Below are 23,949 nucleotides of genomic sequence, written 5' to 3' on the forward strand. Positions count from 1 at the left end.
CAACCCAGGTAACGGATTCTCCTGAGATCACACCCAAGGGTTCACTGGGGTCTAAGTTAATGTATTGTTAGTGGTCTGTTTTCGAAGACAGACCAGTGGGTAACCTGTGAGCAGATTAACAGCATCTGTCCGCAGGAATATTGTGGAGAAGTCTTCTGCCCAAAGCTACTCGACAAAGATTTTTAGTGGAGACTGAAAGTGCAAGTTTTCAACCAATCTAACAAATTGTTTATCCGGGCTGCAGCAAGGAGCATTTGCAGCAACAGAAACCGCCTCCTACAGAAACCAACGGAAGACACAATTAAACCAGTTGTCTTTGGATTTTACCTTAAGATTGTTTTCAGAAAAGTGAAACAGTGGCTTCAACACGCACTTGCAAGGGTTATTTACCTGGTGTTGACAGTCTAAACTCCTTCACTTTGGGTCCTTTCCTCATATTACAAATTTAGTTAGAGAAATTGGACATCTTAGCTACAGTACATGACAGGCCTAATTCACTGGGAAACTACAATCCTGGCCGAAACTCATGCTGCTGATTTACAAGGATCATAGTGCTTGAGAACCAGATATTCTCCTACTGCAGTGGTAGCCTAGTCATAATGAATTCTCAATATTTTTGCAAGCAAATATTTATTTTCGATTTACAGAACTGCAATTCAGACTCTTCGCAGTACCACAAGGATAAGCACCCTGTCTCGATCTGTACTGAAATTGACTTCTGCGGTTGAGCATCAACTACAACAGTTGAGGTAGTAAAGCTGCCAGAGTCTACAGCAGGGCGTCAAACATACGGCCCGCGGGTGGTTTGAGTAAAATTATTATTATTATTATTATTATTTGACACCCCTGGTCTACAGGCTCTACGTTTCTCAGCCTGTTCCTGCAGCAGCAGAGACGCAATGGTGAAACACTGTCTGCGTACCAAATGGCACTACATTACGTTTATAGTGCACTACTTTTGATGGCCAAAATTTGAGCACTACGTAAGGAATAGGGGGCAATTGTGAAATGCAGACTCTGCTGTTAGTGGCTAGACTTGACAAACTGCTGAAGCATGCCGGTGAGTCTACTGAACACACGCCGTGCAGCGGTGTATACCTGGACCCAAACTGGACCTGCGTAAAATCTTCCTCCTGCTCATCCTCAGGCTCTTCGTCGCTGTTGTCCTGAGACATATCAGAGAGGGCGAAGAACAGGAGGGATAGGGGGCTGGCGTAGAGAGGGAGGAAAAGAGGAACGAGGGATAAAGGAGGAGGATGGGGAGACAGATGGAAAAATAGAGACGCATGGGTCATAGATAGGAGAGGATGGGATAGGGAAAGAAGATCTAACACTGAGGAAAGGATGCAGGAAGGGAGTGATGTGACTAGTTCACCCTCCCTCTGACATCAGCTGAACCCTGGTTGTGATTCACTGTGGAATAAAACACCAGACTACTCTCCTAGTGCTGACCTTGTCACATGTCCATTAATACATTTTATCTGAAGATACACCGAGGACACAGGCTCCTACAGACAACATTGTCAGAGTACCACAGCTATGAGATTCACACAAAAAACATGCAGGACAAGCAATGCATTGGCAAGCAAAAGGTCTTTCTCATTTCTGAATTATAGATATATATACATACACACACACACACACACACACACACACACACACACACACACACACACTACCAATCAAAAGTTTGGACACCTACTCATTCAAGGGTTTTTCTTTATTTTTACTCTTTTCTACATTGTGGAATAATAGTGAAGACATCAAAACTATGAAAACACACATGGAATCATGTAGAAACCAAAAAAGTGTAAAACAAATCAAAATATATTTTATATGACATTTTTCAAAGTAGCCACCCTTTGCCTTGATGACAGCTTTGCACACGTTAAAAGTTACTCTCAACCAGCTTCAAGAGGAATGCTTTTCCAACAGTCTTCAAGAAGTTTCCATATATGCTGAGCACTTGTGGGCTGCTTTTCCTTCACTCTGCAGTCCAACTCATCCCAAACCATCTCAATTGTGTTGAGGTCAGGTGATTGTGGAGGCCAGGTCATCTGATGCAGCACTCCATCACTCTCCTTCTTGGTCAAATACCTCTTACACAGCCTGGAGATGTGTTGGGTCATTGTCCTGCTAAAAAACAAATTATCGTCCCACTAAGCCCAAACCAGATGGGATGGCGTATCACTGCAGAATGGCGAGGTAGCCATGCTGGTTAAGTGTGCCTTGATTTGTAAATAAATCACAGACAGTGTCACCAGCAAAGCACCCCCACACCTCCATGCTTCATGGTGCGAACCACACATGCAGAGATTATCCGCTCACCTACTCTGCATCTCACAAAGACACAGCGGTTGGAACCAAAAACCTCAAATTTGGACTCATCAGGACAGGTTTACACKGGTCTAATTTCCATTGTTCGTGTTTCTTGGCTCAACCAAGTCTTTTCTTCTTATTGTTGTCCTTTAGTAGTGGTTTCTTTTCAACAATTCAACCATGAAGGCCTGATTCACGCAGTGTCCTCTGAACAGTGGATTTTGAGATGTGGCTGTTACTTCAACTCTGTGAAGCATTTAATTGAAATGCATTCCAGGTGACTACCTCATGAAGCTGTTTGAGAGAATGCCAAGAGTGTGCAAAGCTGTCATCAAGGCAAAGGGTGGCTCCTTTGAAGAATCTCAAATATATTTTGATTTGTTTAACACTTTTTTGGTTACTTCATGATTCCACGTGTTATTTCATAGTTTTGACGTCTTTATTATTCCACAATATAGAAAATAGTAAAAATAAAGAAAGACCCTTGAATGAGTAGGTGTCCAAACCTGTATATTATTATTATTATTATAATAATACATTTATTTATTTAAAAAAGAGGATGACTGTAAATTGTGAAAATCATCAGGGCATTGGAGTTGGTTTGTGGTTGGGAATTATGTGCAAAACACCACCCATATACAGCATGTCCATAATAAGTCAAGCAATAGGCCTACACAACTAGCCCATTATCATGTAGGCCAAATGTGCAGGGGTTTTTCTGGATCAAAAGGGGTTTAGATGGTGGGCGTGACAGGGGGCGTGACACAGGGCATGTCAATGAGCGCTGTCAGCCCATCAGCACTGCAAAAAAAATTGGGACACCAACTTGGCAGTATAGGGATTTTTTTTTTTWATGCGAATTTCTTGCAATTTTACAAATTTCTCAATGGAGCGGAGCAAATAATTTCCTGCAATTATATAACTTTTGCCAAGCAATGGAGAGAAAATGTTGCAGTTTTAAAGCAAATTTCCTGTGATTCTACACATTTTGCCATGGAGTTGAGGCTGGAGGTAGGGTTAATGTTTTAGTAAGTAGCTTGTTGCGCGTCACTCTGTTACACGTGGTTGAGGAGGTACCTAGACGGGATCCGGGTGGCGAGGGCAGCTCCTCGGGCGGCTGATCTGGGTGAGGGGGGTACCAGAGGGAGGGGCATGGAGGTGGGCCGATGAGGACTAGTGGAGGGGAGGGGAACCGACTGGGGGCTAGTTGGTAGTGGTGGGGCCGGGGCCAGAATGATGGGCGGTACCGGGAGACCTTCAGTGATAGGGCCAGGGAGGCTAGCCAGTCTGGGGCTAGGGGGGGTGGAGATCCCCAAGGGAGAGGTGACAGAGTAGGGCCGGTAGCGCTGGGAGATGGGCAGAGGGGCGGAAGGGAGGTTGAGAGAGAGCCTAGGGGGGTTGGCCATGGAAGGGGGACTTGGGGKTACCATTGGATGCAGGGATGGGCTGGTGGGGGTGGTGAGAGGTGGGGAGATCATCCTGGCTGCATTCAAAGCCAGCGAGTGCGGACTACACCCGTACAGGCTGTGAACATCGCAAAACAAATGGGTTGACAAATGGGCTACATCTTCCTCTTTTACAATCTTATCAACAGTCAAATAACTAGGTATATAAAACTGAATAAAAAAAAGACAATGATACCATGACAGTGCCAGTTAAAAATAGACAACACTTTCCATTGACTAGGCCTAAATCACACAAAAAGGGAACAATTCCATTTCTGTCAATTTCAATGTAGGAATTCCATTGGACACTACCTGTGATGGATGCCATTTTGGACACAACCCTACCGAACTCAGCAAATAAAGAAATGTCGTTTTTCAGGGCCCTGTCTTTCAAATATAATTCGTAAAAATCAAAATTAAGATCTGTGAAGTTATGGGTTTAAACACTGTTTCCCATGCTTGTTCAATGAACCATAGAAAAATTTATAAACATGCACCTGTGGAACAGTCGTTAAGACACTAACAACTACAGACAGTAGGCAATTAAGGTCACACTTATGAAACCTTAGGACACTAAAGAGGCCTTTCTACTGACGCTGAAAATCACCAAAAGAAAGATGCCCGGGGTCCATGCTCATCTGCGTGAACGTGAATTCGGCATGCTGCAAGGAGGCATGAGGACTGCAGATGTGGCCAGGGCAATAAATTGCAATGTCCGTACTGTGAGACGCCTAAGACAGCGCTACATGGAGACAGGACGGACAGCAGATCGTCCTCGCAGTGGCAGACCATGTGTAACAACACCTGCACAGGATCAGTACATCCGAACAGGTACAGGATGGCAACAACAACGGCCCGAGTTACACCAGGAACGCACAATCCCTCCATCAGACTGTCCGCAATAGGCTGAGAGAGGCTGGACTGAGGGCTTGTAGGCCTGTTGACGAGTCGCGATTTTGTCTCACTAGGGGTGGTCGGATTCGCGTTTATCGTCGAAGGAATGAGCGTTACACCGAGGCCTGTACTCCAGAGCGAGATCGATTTGAAGGTGGAGGGTCCATCATGGTCTGGGGCGGTGAGTCACAGCATTATCGGACTGAGCTTGCTTTCATTGCAGGCAATCTCAACGCTGTGCATTACAGGGAAGACATCCTCCTCCCTCATGCAGGCTCATCCTGACATGACCCTCAGCATGACAATGCCACCAGCCATACTGCTTGTTCTGTGCGTGATTTCCTTCAAGACAGGAATGTCAGTGTTCTGCCATGGCCAGCGAAGAGCCCGGATCTCAATCCCATTGAGCACGTCTGGGACCTGTTGGATCGGAGGGTGAGGGCTAGGGCCATTCCCCCCAGAAATGTCCGGAAACCTGCAGGTGCCTTGGTGGAAGAGTGGGGTAACATCTCACAACAAGAACTGGCAAATCTGGTGCAGTCCATGAGGAGATGCACTGCAGTACTTAATGCAGCTGGTGGCCACACCAGATGCTGACAGTTACTTTTGATTTTGACCCCCCCTTTGGGACACATTATTCAATTTCTGTTAGTCGCATGTCTGTGGAACTTGTTCAGTTTATGTCGCAGTTGTTGAATCTTGTTATGTTCATACAAATATTTACACATGTTAAGTTTGCTGAAAATAAACGCAGTTGACAGTGAGAGGATGTTTCTTTTTTTGCTGAGTTTGTGTACCCAGGACTGGGGGCTAGTCGTGGGGTCACTGAGGGGTACTTGCCTGGACAACGAGCTGGCCCCAAACGAGCCTGCACAGGGGGCCATGGGACTGCTGCCCTGGCTGGAGGGCTGGATCAGCGTCAGGTGGTGGTCAAGAGATTTGGCAGCAGCAATTGGCTCGGACGTGGCAGTCAGGCTGGCAAAGGGGTTGTGGACGTGCAACTGGGTGGACATCAGGAGCACCTCCATCAGGATCTGGCCAATCAGGTCTTTGAAGTCAGAGAAGACTGGGAGGAGAAAGAGAAATCCTATAAAACATACACTTCATTTGTGTGTATGTTTCGTAAACAAATTCTCAAATGGTATAAAAAAAACTAACTACACAAACTGATTTGTATTTAATAAAAATATTTTGTTCAAATTTCAATAGAAACATTGGGTTAGAAGATTTAAAAAACAATTACAGGGCCTCCCGGGTGGCGCAGTGGTCTAGGGCACTGCATCGCAGTGCTAGCTGCGCCACCAGAGTCTCTGGGTTCGCGCCCAGGCTCTGTCGCAGCCGGCCGTGACCGGGAGGTCCGTGGGGCGACGCACAATTGGCATAGCGTCGTCCGGGTTAGGGAGGGTTTGGCCGGTAGGGATATCCTTGTCTCATCGCGCTCCAGCGACTCCTGTGGCGGGCCGGGCGCAGTGCGCGCTAACCAAGGGGGCCAGGTACACGGTGTTTCCTCCGACACATTGGTGCGGCTGGCTTCCGGGTTGGAGGCGCGCTGTGTTAAGAAGCAGTGCGGCTTGGTTGGGTTGTGGTTCGGAGGACGCATGGCTTTCGACCTTCATCTTTCCCGAGCCCGTACGGGAGTTGTAGCGATGAGACAAGATAGTAATTACTAGCGATTGGATACCACGAAAATTGGGGAGAAAATGGGATCACATTTTTTAAATAAAGAAATAAAAAATAAAAAAACAATTGCAACTATTGCATTCAGATGAGGAAATCCTAAACCATAATCTAGGACTCTTTTGCAAAAAGCTATACAATTCAATAAGAACATAGCTTCATATGAAATATCATGCATCTTTGCCATACCYTCTTTGAGAGTGCTCTGGTGGAACTCGGCGGCGAGCAAGGGGAGAAAGATGACGTCTCTGTCCTGTTCCTTCCAGGAAACGCGCAGGATCTTACAGATGAGCTGCAGAGCCTGCTCTTCAGAGACATCTGAGTTTTCAGCGGATTCCTGGGACAGATACACCAATAGTTAGAATTACAAACTAGAGCGGTCATTGCCGTTCAAGAGATTGGTTACCAGGTGGCCATGTTGTGTACCGATCGGCCGCAAAACATTTAAATAAAAATGTATTTGGGTAAAAGCAGGGTGTTCAGGACTTAATGTCTGCTTTTATTGGTGGAGGGTCCACCCCCAAAAAGTAGCCTTTTGACTCAAATTGAGAGAAAATGAACACTAGAATTGCTGCTTTTATTATTATTTTTTGCCATCCAACATTTTTCGGAGGACATATATATATATATTTTTTTTTTTTACAGCTTTTCTGCTACATAGACCACCCTCGTTTGGTTTCCACGTGCCATATATTTTTCAATTGTGCTATGATGTTTTACATACTTTTTAAAACTTTCTAATCGTATTATATCAACAGATTGTGAGCTAAAAATTCAAAACTTTCCTACGAGTATTGTTATATTAATTATTGACTGACTACAGCTTTCCAAAATCACCCAACACTGCTATTTGTAAGGTTAATTTTAAGCGCGTGTTGTGATTTTTTTTAACCATTCCTGAACCTGTGACCAAAAACAAGCTACATAGGGGTAATACCAGAATAAATTATCTATTGATTCTGTCTCTTCGTAGCAAAYCCTACAGAGCTGAGATTGTCTTATGCCCCATATACAGTTGAAGTCAAAAATGTACATACTCTTAGGTTGGAGTCATTAAAACTCTGTGAATTATAAGTTAAATAATGTGTCTAAACAATTGTTGGACAAATTACTTGTGTCATGCACAAAGTAGCTGTCCTAACAGACTTTCCAAAACTATAGTTTGTTAACAAGAAATGTGTGGAGTGGTTTAAAAGTTTTAAACTAGAGTTTTAATGACTCCAACCTAAGTGTATGTAAACTTCCGACTTCAACTGATATATAATTCTGTTGGTGGAAAGAACTGTATATAATAATTTAAATTGAAAAATCAAATGTTGAATCAAGTGTTTTTTTGTACCAGTTCATAAACCATGTGCCATGGAATCGATACATCGAAAATCTGTTCCCATTTATTTTGCACCCTGTATGGCACAGCTGTCAAAATTTTTGTCCTCAAATGAAACTGGTATATTTTTCTATTTATGCCAATTCCTTTTAGCCAATTTGTATCTTTAATATATGGCAGGTAAACAAGTTCCCTACCTTCTCCACTTGCCTCCTCCATTTTTGTGGTAATGCTGAAATCAGTTATTGCAAATTTGGATTGAGCAGATATTCCCCATATATTTTCGATAGCTACATGTGACCTAACTCCGTTTCTATTCATAATATCATTAATAAATAACGTTTTTTCCATAAAGATTTTTTTATTTTAATTATTAAATCAGTATATTTGAGTAACCATAACATTTGTTATATTTGTTCAATATTTTCTGGAGGWTAAAACTGAAATTGTAACCAGCTTTTATGGCTTGTTTAATAAAGGGCAATACTTTAAACAAATTTTCATTTTCAATTAGTCAGAAATTAGAAGTCGTAATCTGTATGAAGGCAAAAAGCCACTTTTCAACAAAGGATGAGCATTTCGTAATAATCTACTGGAAAAACCCAAAATGGTTAAGAATAACTTATGTATGAGTGAAGCTTTTAGTAAGAGGTTCAAATCTTTAATGATTAATAATTTTAGCCCCCCAAACTCATATTCATTATATAAATTGACATGTTTAATTTGGTCTGGCTTAGCATTCCAAATTAAAATGAAATCTTTTTTGCAGTAGGCAGTGCCATTGTAAGTAAGTAAACTGTGATAGCACCATAGTTAATCAATGTAATTTTCCCATAAATAGACAAGTATTTACCTCTCCATGGTTGCAGAATCTTATCTATTTTTGTTAACTTCCTATTGAAATTGATTGTGGTAAGTTAATTTATATTTTTTGAGATGTGAATACCAAGTATGTCTACTTATCACCATCTGATGTCACCATCCGCCCATTTTATTGGTAAACTACAAGGTACAATAAACACTTTTTTAATGATCAAATACTTAATATGGTACACTTGTCATAATTAGGTTTTAGTCCAGAGAGGCTAGAACAGTTATCAAGATCTTCAATGAGACTGTGCAGGGATCCAGATTGTGGACTTAAAAAATAAATAAAAAAAAGTCATCAGCATACATTTAACAATTTTGTTTTTATCCCCTGGATTTCTAACACCTTGATGTTCTTGTTGAATCTAATTTTAATAGCTAGCACTTCAAATGGCCTTAATAAATATGGGGACAATGGACAGCCTTGTTTTACTCCTCTTAAAAGCTCTATACTTTGACAAGTAACCATGGATTTGCCTCCTTACCATTGTCTGCAAATTACACCGCTGATTTTAGATCTGAATTAGTGAAAACAGCAGGATACCCATATTAGCGACTTTATTTTACTATCCATTTTTCTATTGGAAATGGATTGATTCTGTTGCAATGGCTATACAATAACTAAGAGCTAATAACTGCTGCTGCCAGCTGCTCTTTATTGGTGACAATTAGCCAAGCCACAACACCCCTTTCAAAGACACCTTTAGCTAGATGGTAGAATCCATAATACAAAAGTATTCAGGTGAGGGTTAGAGAGAAAACAGACTGTACCATGTAAGCAGACAGGGGTGTTTTCAGAGAGCTTTCAAAGACCATTGGCATAGACAAATGTATTGGTTCAGAGTATTTCAGTTCTACAGCCATGTGGATATGGGTGGTGAAGGATTCTATAATGCAATCACTGAGGCAAACAGATAAAGAATCTTCAATGCCAGAGTCATCATTTAGGTTATTTTGTTCAAAAAAACTGCAGACATTTTACTCGTTGCTATTGTGCAATAGTAAAGAGATCTATTCTACATCATCCATGAAAGACCTTCCACTCATTACTAATTGCAAGGCAACATCTGAATTAGCATGCACTTACCTATTTTGAATTTAGGGATCATTGGGAGACTTTTTAATAGAACTAAAAGTAATTAACTCAAAACCAAAGTTGTTTTATCAGCCAGGAGCAAGGTCTTTATATTAACGTCAAAAATGGCTCTCTGACCATCCAAAATGACCTACTTATTATGACCAAAATGAAGATGTATTTTTCTTTGAGAGTTAGCAATTTATTTCCTTTTCTACATTGACAGGAGTATCAAAGGGACATTTATTTTCACGTACACAATGAAACCGCTAAAGTGTATGAATCCACTGCTCATTTGGTGAAAAGTATTGTGGTACAAAGTCTCCAACAGAAAAAGTGTTCCATTGACTTCCATTCATTTGGCAGATCTTTTTCTTGACAGAGGTCGTGTCTGAAATAGCACCCCATTCCCTATGCTATATCGTGCACTAGTTTGAAGTGCTGGTCAAAAGTAGTGCACTACATAGGGAATAGATTGCCTGGCTACCCAGAATCTTTGTTCCGGCCAAATGCCACTCCAGGCCCACAAACGTTTCTTCTCTGCAATGAGTGTGGATTTGACTCCATCCCCGACCACTCTAGAATGTGAACACATTAAGACCGTCTGATTTGTCCCAGAAACCAATGGGTTGGGCCAGAGCCATAACACACGTGAATGAAGCGCCGTATTCAAAAGTACATAATTGGCTTTGATACGGATTGGTTAGACACGATCCAATCATTACTTTTCCCCCCACCACAAATGACTTTCAATGATGGCAGATTATTCAGACTGAAGTATGTAGAGAATGATAAGAGAAGTGGAATAATTCAGTTTGAGCCTTCAGGCATGGGAATAGATGGTGCCTTTTAAGACACAGCCAAAGTGACTGATTAAAGTACAGCAAGTACAGTAAGGGGGCGAAATGGGAGCTCTGCCTACCTTTTCAGCCAGGTCCCTCTTCTCCCTGCGATCACTGTCCTCCACCTCCATGTTCTCTATCCCTGAGTCCACATCCACCTGGGACATGCTGCCGGGCCACACGCACAGAGACAGAGGGAGAGAGGAGCAACATAGATAGGGACAACCAATTTATCCCTCCACCAAATCACACAAACAGGCCATCAACTGTACTACAACTCAAAAATGACAAAACACACCGTGGCGATGAACAGTTAAAATCAGCTTGTGGCGGTCCTATCGCCTATGACGAGCGCACCGTCTGTTATTTTCTGTTCATTTCCGAACGATTCTACATGTTGAATCGCCACCATTCGTTGACACCCAGCAGTCGATCTCTTACACTTACGTTGCTTATGTGGCCATCCACCACTTTTAACCGTTTGTCGGCACAGTTTTGTTCTTAAGATGTGCAATTAGCATTCATGGTAAATTCAGAACAGCTAAAATCCTTAAGCCTCTGTTGTGCATTTAAGTGCTTTCATGTTTTGTGCTATTCCCCTTACCTTAAAGCTGCAATCTTTATCGGTGAACCTGACACGTTTATTTGTGATATTACAACGGCTCGCACGCCATTGCACATGCGATAGAACAGCGGAGTATTTTTTTATACAATGCTGGATGCTAATTTCCTCAAGACAAAAACAAAATGTGCCTGGGGTGGCCAGTGGCACTGTTTCACCTATCGCGGAGCTCAGCATTAACACATATCTTTGTATAACCCAGTTACATTGTATCAAGCTTTAAACTTTCTAACTTGAGTAGGAATGAAGGGATGCATGTGACATCTATTAAAGCTTTGGGTAAGGAGTTCATAAGGGGTGAATGGATACAGTAAGCATGAGATCAGACTGACCCCGGGCCATAACAATTGAACAGAGCTGAAATGTGATGACTGTCATCCTAGCCTCTTCTCTTATGTTGAATTACACTTTGTTTAGTTTATTTGACCATTTTAAACGCACTTCAAAAGACAACATAAATAAAATCATTGACGAACACACAAAAAAGTCWAGACTTACAGTGGTGTGAGAAAGTTTGAACCCTTTAGGATTTTCTGCATTTCTACATAAGTTTGAGCTAAAATATGATCAGATCATCATCTAAATCCTAATAATAGATAGTGAACCTGCTTAAACAAATAACAAAAACAATTGTACTTATGAAATTCTTTATTGAGCAAATTGATCTTAAATTCAATGTATTGGTTGGAAAAAGTATGTGAACCGCTTGATTAATGAGCTCAATTAAACTAGTCAAACGTGTAGTATTTGGTCCCATATTCCTAGCACAAAGTAAATTTGAATCAATTTGCCCAACAAAAGAAATGAAAAGGTTGTGCTATTTGTTTAATCAGGTTCACTTTATTATTAGGACTTTGATCACATTTTAGGTCAAATGTATGCAGAAATACAGCAAATCCTAAAGGGTTCACAAACTCACCACTATTTCCAGTGTGGTCTTCTAAATTGACCTCTTACCCCTAAACACTCCAGGCCTGTAGATCTGAGAGGATTGGGGTAGATAAACATCATGGCAATAGCTTCATCTTGCCTTCGAATCTCCATATTGCTTACACCTCCTAGCCAAACCTCTCAAAACTGGGCTACGGGTCGGTTTTGAATCGACCAGTCCGAGTTGCTCACCTCTTTTCACAGGAGGCTGTGTCAATGTCCATGCTCTGGGATCGGGAAAGACTCTGGGACTGGGTCTCCAGGCTGTTGGAGGGAGAGCTGGAGAGGGAGCTCACTCCCTCGCTGCTCTGACTGCAGTACGCCACCCCTGGGACAGGTACGAAAGTAGTACACCTGGTCAAAAGTAGTACACTACATAGGGAGCCATTTGGGACACACCCAAAGAGCTCAATGTGTGAGGAATACAGTATATTTGACTAGACCCCCATGGCTTTCTCTGCATATGTACAGTATGTCCATTGGCAAAAGCACTTTGTCAGCTAGCCAAGTTAGGCTACCAGAAATGAACTTGAACACACAGCTGTGTGAGTGTGTGAATTGGAAAGCCTGTCTACTCAACAGCTAAGGACAAAGCTGATTAAGGCCCATATCCAATGGCTAAAGAAAGACCAGGAATTACCACCTGACTACAGAACCCTCAACATAATGTGGAAAACATGGGCCTTGTTCAGCAGGGCATCATTTAGATGGATAGAAATACATTGTGTAGAACAGACATGCCCCTGTGACATGTAAAAAAAAAAGTATGGCAGTTGGACCGCAATGGTGCAGACTGCCTCCGTTGAAAATGAATGCCTTCTGCCTGACTGGAAAAGATATCAAAGCAGTTCATGGACACAGGGTGTTATTGTTGAAGCCTGATGCCAGTGCCGTTCATTGCACCCTCCTGAACACGACCTTGGTTGTGTTCAATTGGGATGAACAGCTGTAAACTAACAGCATTTTCCGCAAAGGTAGGCTAAGCCATTTGGCATTTTTATTTCATAAGTTCATGTTGAGATAAACAGATTTACACAAATGTGGTATTCTGTGTAACAATTATTGGAAATTAGTTTATGTTTATTGAAAGCCTATATCAAATTATTTTACATTTTGGCAACTTAAGGATTTGGGTCTATCATGTAAAAAACCAACCAAAAAAACCACTTGAAACTGAGAATAACATCATTACACATTGTGAATCTCATTTTAAAGCAATCAGTCAGTCATTAAGGTAGCTTACTTTGCCAGAGTAGGCTAACCAGTACAAACAATAGGGGAGAGAATGTATTCATCGATATCTATGACTCAATAGTATAGGTTCTAGAGTACTGTATGCGTCTGTGAAAGCAGCATTTCTCACACCGATGCCAAATGAGGACACAGTTTATATCTCCCATGGACTTCAGAACAAGATCCTAAAATAGGCCATTAACTGCAGAGGCAGTAGGAATGTAATGTTCAAGAATATAGGCTATTCCCAGATTGTGGGCTTAGAATYCCACACTGCTTTCCACTCTGACTTCCGCTGGCTGAGAATGTTAGCACTCATCTGTGCCCTTAGCTGAACTCAGGCCAAGGCTGGTGCACGAACGGCACAGTGACTGTGCACTTTCCTGGTAAAGAGCACGATGGCAGGTTCGGGAGACTTTGTTTTGCTTGAGACCAAGTTTGCTCATGGTGATTCCATAGCTGGTCGCTATTTGTTCGAGGCTACCAGGTTTTCCAAACCACTGAAGATCAACTTAACAAACAAACCTACTCCAACCGGGCCTATTTTGCATCTGCTTAGAGTCCTGGAACTACATAAAACCAGACTGCCTACCAAAGATTCTGAACTTTGGTTCTTTTAAGCCCGACTGAGTGGAAAGTACACATTTGTACATAAGCATGTTCACTCAATACAACACGGATAAGGGGCAGAGTATTTCAGCCTATTAATGCTTCTTACGGTTACATTTAAATAAATAAAAATGTATACTAGCCAGTAATGTCTGAACTTGACCTATAGCCTAATTATGGCCACCTGTGTTTTTGTTGTTGTCATTCTCAGCATGAATGGTGAGGCTGAAATGCATCCATGCAGGGCAGATAAAGGAATTTTATTGACGTGAGCCTTTTGAGTGCTATTTCATTCACTATGTAGCTAATTAGCCTACAGCAATGCCTTTACAGCAAGCAACAGCCTGCAAGCAATCTGACAAAACTTGTTTAGCTCCCAATGTAGGAGATTTTGTGAAAGCTAGCTACAGAACACACTATATAAATGCAAACAAAAGATTGAGGCTTTGCTGAATGTTTTGGTCATCTTTAAACATGCTGTCTAAGATGTGCTCATACCAGATGCGCCAATAGGAGAMGTGGCGGGGGTGACATTCTGGACATTGAGCCCAAGTGAATGTGAGGCGGCTGGTGGTAGGGGCTGGGGTGTGGCCCCTGAGGTCCCAGGAAGGGGCCAGGGGGGGGTCTCTCTCTGTGGGGACGTCAGGGGAGTGCTGAGGGGGGTGCTGGGCTGGGATGTTTGCCCTCCTGCAAGTCTGGCCAGTCTCCTTCTGCGGATCTGTAATGAACAGAAGCAAGTTAGCTAGTTACCCAATGATGATTCAGTCTACTTAACAGTAGAGACACAGACCAACATGAGAGACACTGATTTGATCATTAATCATGGTCAAAGGGATACATCGGGATTTTGGCATTAAAGCCCTTTATCTACTTCCCCAGAGACAGATGAACTCATGTATACCATATTTATGTCTCTGTATCCAGTATGAAGGAAGTTGGAGGTAGTTTTGTAAGCCAATGCTAACTAGCGTTAGACTTCCAGTCATTGCACTATGGTATCTACTAGCATGCTAGCAGTTACCATATACTTCGTCATTGTGCAAACTGCATGCAGAGACATAAAAAAAAAAACACTGATAGACGATAACATTTATTTAGGTGTTGTTTGCCTACATCTTTGGGAATAATAAAATGACAGCTAGAAGCTAGCTAGCTAACGGGATGTTAAACTGACTTGGGCCCGGTTTCTCAATAGCGATGGAACTTAGGTTAATGAATGTTTTAACAATGCATCTTTCTGACAGCTGCCAAAGATGTAACATGCATTTCCAAAAACACCACGCAGAGACAACGGTCGCTAAGTGCGCCATTGGAGCATCAGCTTTCTCTATTCAAATCTTTCGGTGGCATTAGAAATATTGCACAGTACTGACAATGGATCAGCTCCTAGACAGATATTACCACCTACGGCTGCAAATATTGAGGCAGCTTACTTTAATGCTCAGCGGTGTTGTGGTGCCTGGAGAAGGAATGGCGCACTGTGTGATAAAGTCTATGACAAACAGTAACACTCTGATTGACCTAAAATTACAAATTCCATATTTCTTTTTCACAGTCAGGCCAATCCAAGCTGTACTGTGCAAGTAGGCTAATAATAGGCCTACTATCGAAATAGATGAGGCTTTGTCAGAAATTCTCAGGTTTCAGATATTTCAAATGTTCTCAGGTTTTCGCTCTGTCAGTTTTTAAATAGAAAAACAACCAAATTGYATGTTCTAAGTCCACAAACAGTGCTTTTAGCACATCAGGAGACCACTTTTGAGGTTATGGAAAATTCTAAGAAATGTAGATTTTTTTGTGTATTTACCCTTTAATTCAGGCACCTAGCACTGTTTGGTTGTCTTGTTTCTGTAATGCACATGAGCTGGCGTTTACAAAACAAATGGATTGATGCAAATAATCATATCTTCTGCCAGGTCGACATAGGCTACTTTGTAGCTAGTTAACATCTAATGGAGAAGGTTTTTTGAGAAAGCCTTTCAATCTAACAGAAGGCCCATCTTTATCCTGAAATAATTGTTTGAAACCTGGACGTTTCACTTCATGAGGCACATCTTGCTTCAAATTAGCCTATTGCCAAAATCCTACCATAGAAACGTGGAGGCAAATATTTTATAAAACACTTRGTCATATGCATGGAGGCAATTATTTTATAAAGACTCCATCTTATGTGCTCTCCTGTTTTATTGGTTTCCAAATCATATTTCTTTCATTGTATAGCAGCCAAAGGCWTTATGCTAGTCATATTAGCAACCCATGATAGTTATTGCATCTTCAGATCTCCACTCTTTCTAAATGGATATTTCCATCTCTGTCCATGAGACTGCTTGCATCTGTGGTGCGCAAATTGCATTTTGAAACATATGTGAGTAGGCCTCCCACCGTATGCACATTGCTGCACTTAAATAAATAATTGTTGATCAACATTTTAAGCTAAACATTATGATCTGTTCCATCAGCCTTATTAATTGATAGTGTATACATCCACTACACTACTTTGATACGCATCCTGGTGATTAAGTAGTGAGTATACACAATGCCCACAAGAAAAACTACAACACTGCTAATGCTTACCCAATAACAAAACGCACTAAATTACCTATTTGGTACATAACTGCGCACCTGTTACGCTACACATCATGAAATATATTGAAAAATTACAGACAGTAGCCAACAAGTAGCAAAATAGAACTCTATTGAAAATGTAATGCATATGATTGAAGTTGGCCTATAGTCTACTAATGATATTTATATGCAGTCATCTCGGTTTTCATTTGAAGCATATCTGTCTGTATACGTCGCTTGTCTGTATCAATTGCAAAAACATTGGCAACTTTGTATTTGTAGTCAAGTTTGTTCTTTAGTTATCGGCGGTCACAGAGAGACGGATAAACCAAGTGATTATATGTTTAGCGGAGTTCTTCTGTGTATAAAGCGACMCGGGAGGGCAAAAAAAGCATTAACGACGCACTTCGCTGTTCTATGAGTGGTGTGAGACAGGTGTTAGATTACGAGGGTTTTAATAACGCTAGTTTTGGAAAACAACAGATTTAACGATGCTCCTACGAAGGTTATAGTGATGAATTTAGCGTTAAGAGGCTTTTTGGAAAACGGGCCCTGATTGGTTGCACAATGCCATGGTGGCCTGCTGTGTTATGCTGAGTCGCCTAGCTAGCTAGCTAACGTAGCTACCTGCCTTTAGTTAATAGGCTACCTAGTTACATAGAGTGTGAGCTAAATAGCCAGTAACGTAACTAACGTATCAAAACATACCCATTAATGGACGTCAAGGTATCCAAACACTTATTATCGAAAAGGCCAGCGTTAAAATGGTGTGTTGGCTAGCTAACGTTACTGTTATATCTCCGGCTTTATGCTTAACGCGTTACTGTAGTGTCACTGACTAGCTAGTTACGTTAGCATTTGAAATGGTAACGTTAACAACGACGACATGGACTTTTGTCGACACAAATWGAAAAAAACGAATAGTAGTTTTTAGCAACATTACGTTGTTATCTTACCTCGTCGGCACTCAACTCCTCCATCGTTTTCCCTTTATTTTCAGCTAGCTTTACTAATTTTGCCAGCCAGCTAGCTATCTGTTTAATAGAACCAAATGTGCATAGTCTAACTCGTGAAACAAATAGCAATTTGTCTTGATTGCCTCGAAGTTAAAAAAAGAGGATGCGTGCGTTTCCTCAAATGAGTGCTATCTATTCGAATTATACGAAGAATGAAACAAACACAAAAGTATTATTCATCAAAACCACTGAGGTATGATCAAAACACGAAGGTTGCCATTTTGGATCATGTGTCACGTGACTGGGGACTGACACTTTACAAAGGGAGGTCCCAATACCGGGAGGTCTTACACTATATKCAAAAGTATGTGGACACCCCTTCAAATGAGTGGATTCGGCTACTTCAGCCACACCCGTTTCTGTCAGGTGTATAAAATTGAGCAAACAGCCATGCAATCTCCATGCCTCAGCCGGGAATTGGTAGGCCATGCAAGCTCACAGAACAGAATCGCTGAGTGCTGAATCGTCTGTCCTCGGTTGCAACACTCACTAGCGAGTTCCCATCTGCCTCTGGAAGCAACACCAGCACAAGAACTGTTCATCGGGAGTTTCATGAAATGGGTTTCCATGACCGAGCAGCCACACACAAACCTAAGATCACCATGGGCAATGCAAAGCGTCGGCTGGAATGGTGTAAAGCTCACCGCCATTGGACTATGGAACAGTGGAAATGTGTTCTCTGGAGTGATGAATCACTCTTCACCATCTGGCAGTCCGACGGAAGAATCTGGGTTTGGCGGATGCCAGGAGAACACTACCTGCCCGACTGCATAGTGCCAACTGTAAAGTTTGGTGGAGGAGGAATAATGGTCTGGGGCTGTTTTTCATGGTTCGGGCTAGGCCCCTTAGCTTAGTTCCTGTTGAGGGAAATCTTAACGCTACAGCATACAACAACATTCTAGACGATTCTGTACTTCCAACTTTGTGGCAACAGTTTGGGGAAGGCCGTTTCCGGTTTCAACATGACGATGCCCTCGTGCACAAAGCAACGTCCATACAGAAATGGATTGTCACCTTTGGGATGAATTGGAACTCCAACTGCGAGCCAGGKCTAATTGACCAATGTTAGTGCCTGTCCTCACTAATGCTCTTGTGGCTGAATGGAAGCAATTCCCCGCAGAAATGTTCCAACATCTAGTGAAAAGCCTTCCCAGAAGAGTGGTGGCAATTTTAGCAGCAAAGGAGGGACCAACTCCATATTAATGCCCATGATTTTGGAATGAGATGTTCGACGAGCAGAAAGTACACATACTTTTGGTCATGTAGTTTATGTGTAAAAAAATAATACTTGTTTACACAAACTTATAACTTCTTTATGTTATTATCGTGGTTAAATTACATTTAGCTAATTATATTTTMGGGGGCAGGTAGCTTAGGGTCAGAGGCGCAGGCCAGCAACCTCAGTCGTCAGTTCAAATCCCAAATCTGGTCTTGCAACCGGTGGGTATCCTATCCCCACATTATCTACAAACTAGATTATATAATTACTGGTAACACAGGCTCTTATTGCCAAATCTTTGACTGCTGCTAATACAACAACCAGTCTTGGCAGTCCTCTTTTACTATCATATTCTCGTCCTATCCTTGACATGTTCACTGGGACAGGGGTTTTGGAGAAAAAAGTCATAGCCTAGACCAGAGCTCTCCAACCCTGTMCCTAGAGAGCTACCCTACTGTAGGTTTACGCTCCAACGCCAACTTAATCTGACCTGATTTAACTCGTCAACCAGCTAATTATTAGAATTTGATAAGCTAGATTAGGGTTGAAGCAAAAACCTATAGGACGGTAGCTCTCCAGGAACACGGTTGGAGAGTCCTGACCTWGACATGTCTGCTTCAGGAAGCACTGAACATCTTTTTTTATAAAAACATTTATTTCACCTTTATTTAACCAGGTAAGCTAGTTGAGAACAAGTTCTCATTTGCAACTGCGACCTGGCCAAGATAAAGCAAAGCAGTGCGACACAAACAACAACACAGAGTTACATATGGAATAAACAAGCGTACAGTCAATAACACAACATAMAAAAAAGTAAGTCTATATACAGTGTGTGCAAATGGCATGAGGTAAGGCAATAAATAGGCCATAGTAGCAAAGTAATTACAATTTAGCAAATTAACACTGGAGTGATAGATGAGCAGATGGTGATGTGCAAAAGAGCAGAAAAGTAAATAAAAACAGTATGGGGATGAGGTAGGTAGATTGGGTGGGCTATTTACAGATGGGCTATGTACAGCTGCAGCAATCGGTTAGCTGCTCAGATAGCTGATGTTTAAAGTTAGTGAGGGAAATATAAGTCTCCAGCTTCAGCGATTTTTGCAATTCGTTCCAGTCATAGGCAGCAGAGAACCTGAAGGAAAGGCGGCCAAAGGGGGTGTTGGCTTTGGGGATGACCAGTGAGATATACCTGCTGGAGCGTGTGCTACGGGTGGGGGTTGTTATCGTGACCATTGAGCTGAGATAAGGCGGAGCTTTACCTAGCATAGACTTATAGATTACCTGAAGCCAGTGGGTCTGGCGACGAATATGTAGCGAGGGCCAGCCGACTAGAGCATACAGGTCGCAGTGGTGGGTGGTATAATATCCTGACTACACCGCGAGCGTTGCAAAATAAATTTAGAAATCTATGTTATTCAATTATTGCACCCACACTGCTCACGAGCGTCTGCGTTGCCAAGGGCTAAAATAAAAGTCCTTTCTATTTCTGACGCAGATCGCGCTGCAAGTCCTGCCTCTCCCATCTCCTCATTGGTTTATAGAAGCAGGTACCCACGTGCCATCTCCTCATTGTTATACCCACGTGGGTGATTGAAAGATTAACTGTGTTGCTGGTTGTCGTGGTAATACTATGAACGTTTAGATGCCAATCACCATATAAGTTCAAAGATGAAAAAGCCTGGAAGGAAGAGAGATGACTAGAAACGATTCTGTTGACCGTTTTATGTGTGGATTAATTGTCAGAGTAGAGGACCTTGTGCATTTCAGGTAAAATAACAACCTAATGTTTATATCCCAGGACAAATTAGCTAGCAACAGCAAGCTAGCTAAATAGGACAAATTAGCTAGCAAGTGCAAGCTAACTAGCTAAATTGCCATAAATGTTTAATGCTTTTCGACCTGTCCCCAAATTGTCATTTTTGTAGGGGGACAAAATAAATGTATGCACGATGTCGCACGAGCGCAGCCGGTTTGGGTTCCGTGTAAGGGGCTTTGGTGACAAAACGGATGGCACTGTGATAGACTGCATCCAGTTTGCTGAGTAGAGTATTGGAAGCTATTTTGTAAATGACATCGCCGAAGTCGAGGATCGGTAGGATAGTCAGTTTTACGAGGGTATGTTTGGCGGCGTGAGTGAAGGAGGCTTTGTTGCGAAATAGGAAGCCGATTCTAGATTTCATTTTGGATTGGAGATGTTTAATATGAGTCTGGAAGGAGAGTTTACAGTCTAGCCAGACACCTAGGTATTTGTAGTTGTCCACATATTCTCAGTCAGAACCGTCCAGAGTAGTGATGCTAGTTGGGAGTGCGGGTGCGGGCAGCGAACCATGCGTCTGGTTTTACTAGCATTTAAGAGCAGTTGGAGACCATGGAAGGAGTGTTGTATGGCATTGAAGCTCATTTGGAGGTTAGTTAACACAGTGTCCAAAGAAGGGCCAGATGTATACAGAATGGTGTCGTCTGCGTAGAGTTGGATCAGAGAATCACCCGCAGCAAGACCGACATCGTTGATATATACAGAGAAAAGAGTCGGCCCGAGAATTGAACCCTGTGGTACCCCCATAGAGACTGCCAGAGGTCCGGACAACAGGCCCTCDGATTTGACACACTGAACTGTCTGAGAAGTAGTTGGTGAACCAGGCGAGGCAGTCATTTGAGAAGCCAAGGCTGTTGAGTCTGTCGATAAGAATACAGTGATTGACAGAGTCGAAAGCCTTGGCCAGGTCGATGAAGACTGCTGCTTATTCTTCAGAAGAACATCTTCAGAGAATGTGTAAATCTACACTAAAACATAGACACTGAAACCTTAGGCTGCTGCTTTTCAACCCTTTTGATGATAGGCTACACATGAGCTCATGCTCAAAATGCAGTGAAAAGAGAGTATTATAAGAGTATCATAAAGGCTGTATGATTTATGGAGTCAACTAATTGACAGTGCTACATTTTCACATTTCTATTTTTCATAATGTAAAATGCATTTTCCATATTATACAGTCTATGCTTGATATTTTATTCACAAGTTTGTGGCAAGTCTGTTGGAGCTAGGAACACAAGCATTTCACTACACCCACAATAACATCTGCTAAATATGTGTATGTGACCGATAAAATCTGATTTGAAGTCTAGAATTTCTCTTAATACTGACTTTTGCAGCAAGGCTAATGACTTTGGGAAAATCAAATCCAGTTGTGTTTAGATTATTCTCAGCTCCCTACCTTCACTCATGGCAAGACAGAACAGAGGACCACAAAGAACACAATTTAATTTTGTGTGCCGGTAATACGGCAGAAGTCTTATCCAGTTACTGACTGATATCTGCTAAGATTTCCTAAGCCTTTACAATGTGGAATATACTTTTCTTAACATCCATATTATAGACCAGGGGTAATCAACTCTTACCCTACGGGTCCGGAGCCTGCTGTTTTTTTTTCTACCTGATAATMAATTGCACACACCTGTTGTCCCAGGTCTAAATCAGTCCCTGATTAGAGGGGAACAATTAAAACATGCAGTGGAACTGGTTTTGAGGTCCAGAGTTGACTTTGAGGGTTATAGACCATTATTAATTCAGGTGAGAATTCTCCTCTTAAAAATGTCAACCAAGCCCTGCTGTGTTCTTCTTTTRGAATTATGTACCGTACAATTTTATAACAATAATCCAATGGTGTCCTCTAATGGTCAAAAAGTATAAAGTTTTTCATTTGGGACTATCAAATGAACAGTCAAGTCATATTGCCCCAGACAATGCCAGATKATTTACAGCTCATAGACCTGGGTTTCTTTCCCCTATGCTTAGGGTTCAGTCTCGGAATAACACAATTGGTTTACATCATGGACCATCTTATCTTCTTCTCAAGAAGATGGTTGACGTGAGTAAGGTCTTTAATCAGGTCAAGACTTGAAAGGCTGTGGGGCCAGACAGTATTCCAGGACTCGTTCTCAGAGCATGCGCAGATCAGCTGATAGTCATATTCACGGTAATTTTCAACATCTTGTCCCAGTCTGTAGTCTCCACGTCTTAAAATGACTACCATCATTCCTGTTCCCAAGAACTCCAACATTTCATGCCACAATGACTACCGCCCTGTAGCACTCACATCTGTAATCATGAAGTGTTATGAAAGACTGGTTGTGACACATCAACTCCATCATCCCAGACACCCTAGATCCACTCGAATTTGCATACTACCCCAACAGATCCATAGACAACGCAATTGCACTCCACACTGCCCTCACCCACCTAGATAAGAGAATGCTGAGAATGCAAATAGTATGGGTAGCCATTTGATTAGATGTTCAGGAGTCTTATGGCTTGGGGGTAGAAGCTGTTTAGAAGCCTCTTGGACGTAGACTTGGCGCTCTGGTACTGCTTGTCGTGTGGTAGCAGAGAGAACAGTCTATGACTACGGTGGCTGGAGTCTTTGACAATTTTTAGGGCCTTCCTCTGACACCACCTGGTATAGAGGTCCTGGATGGCAGGGAGCTTGACCCCAGTGATGTACTGGGCCGTTCGCACTACCCTTTGCAGTTCCTTGCGGTCGGAGGCCGAGCAGTTGCCCAACCAGTCAGGATGCTCTCGATTGTGCAGCTGTAGAACCTTTTGAGGATCTGAGGACCCGTGCCAAATCTTTTCAGTCTTCTGAGGGGTAATAGGTTTTGTCGTGCCCTCTTCACGACTGTCTCGGTGTGCTTGGACCATGTTAGTTTGTTGATGATGTGGACACCAAGGAACTTGAAGCTCTCAACCTGCTCCACTGCAGCCCCGTCGATGAGAATGGGGGCSTGCTCGGTCCRCTTTTTCCTGTAGTCCACATTCTTTTTCACTGCTTGGTATGGCAACAGCACCGCCCTTGATCACATGGAGCTACAGAGGGTGGTGTGGAGAGCCCAGTACATCACTGGGGCCGAGCTCCCTACCATCCAGGACTTCTATATCAGGCTGTGTGAAAAGAAGGACCTGAAAATTGTTAAAGACTCCAGCCTCCCAAGCCATAGGCTGTTCTCTCTGCCGCCGCACAGCAAGCGGTACCAGTGCATCTAGTATGACACCAACAGGCTCCTGAACAGCTTCTATCCTGATGCCTAGTCATCTTCCCCTGGTACATATCTACCTCTATCACTCCAGTATCCCCGTACATTGTAATTATGGTACTGGAACTGACGCTGTACATAGCTTCTTACTTTCTCGTGTTCTTATTTATTTCTCATGTTTTTGTTCTGTAATTTGTTCTTTTTTGTGCAACATTGATATTGATTACTGCATTGTTGGGTTTGGAGCTTGTAAGAAAGGCATGTCACTGTACTTGTGC

The 23,949-nt window shown here is 42.3% G+C and overlaps 1 protein-coding gene across 3 annotated transcripts in view; it reads right to left on the bottom strand.

Annotated features, from left to right (window-relative positions):
• The window catches only part of ube4b (ubiquitination factor E4B, UFD2 homolog (S. cerevisiae)), a 46,829-nt gene extending 29,163 nt beyond the window's left edge, over positions 1-17,666 (bottom strand). The window contains exons 1-9 of one of the 3 annotated variants that reach the window (XM_070444475.1): positions 17,362-17,666; positions 14,339-14,558; positions 12,191-12,326; positions 10,527-10,614; positions 6,525-6,672; positions 5,499-5,724; positions 3,403-3,843; positions 1,394-1,413; positions 1,099-1,327 (exon numbers count right to left, since the gene is read on the bottom strand). In XM_070444475.1, the coding sequence (XP_070300576.1) occupies positions 1,099-1,327; positions 1,394-1,413; positions 3,403-3,843; positions 5,499-5,724; positions 6,525-6,672; positions 10,527-10,614; positions 12,191-12,326; positions 14,339-14,558; positions 17,362-17,385 (1,532 nt within the window). In that variant the 5' untranslated portion in view covers positions 17,386-17,666. Of the gene's footprint in view, positions 1-1,098; positions 1,328-1,393; positions 1,414-3,396; positions 3,844-5,498; positions 5,725-6,524; positions 6,673-10,526; positions 10,615-12,190; positions 12,327-14,338; positions 14,559-17,361 lie in introns of all 3 variants that reach the window. The other 2 variants (XM_023991167.2, XM_023991168.2) reach the window with 2 other exon arrangements.
• Positions 17,667-23,949: the final 6,283 nt, after the last annotated feature.

The sequence above is a fragment of the Salvelinus sp. IW2-2015 genome, linkage group LG7, assembly GCF_002910315.2.
Source record: "Salvelinus sp. IW2-2015 linkage group LG7, ASM291031v2, whole genome shotgun sequence".
Classification (NCBI taxonomy): domain Eukaryota; kingdom Metazoa; phylum Chordata; class Actinopteri; order Salmoniformes; family Salmonidae; genus Salvelinus; species Salvelinus sp. IW2-2015.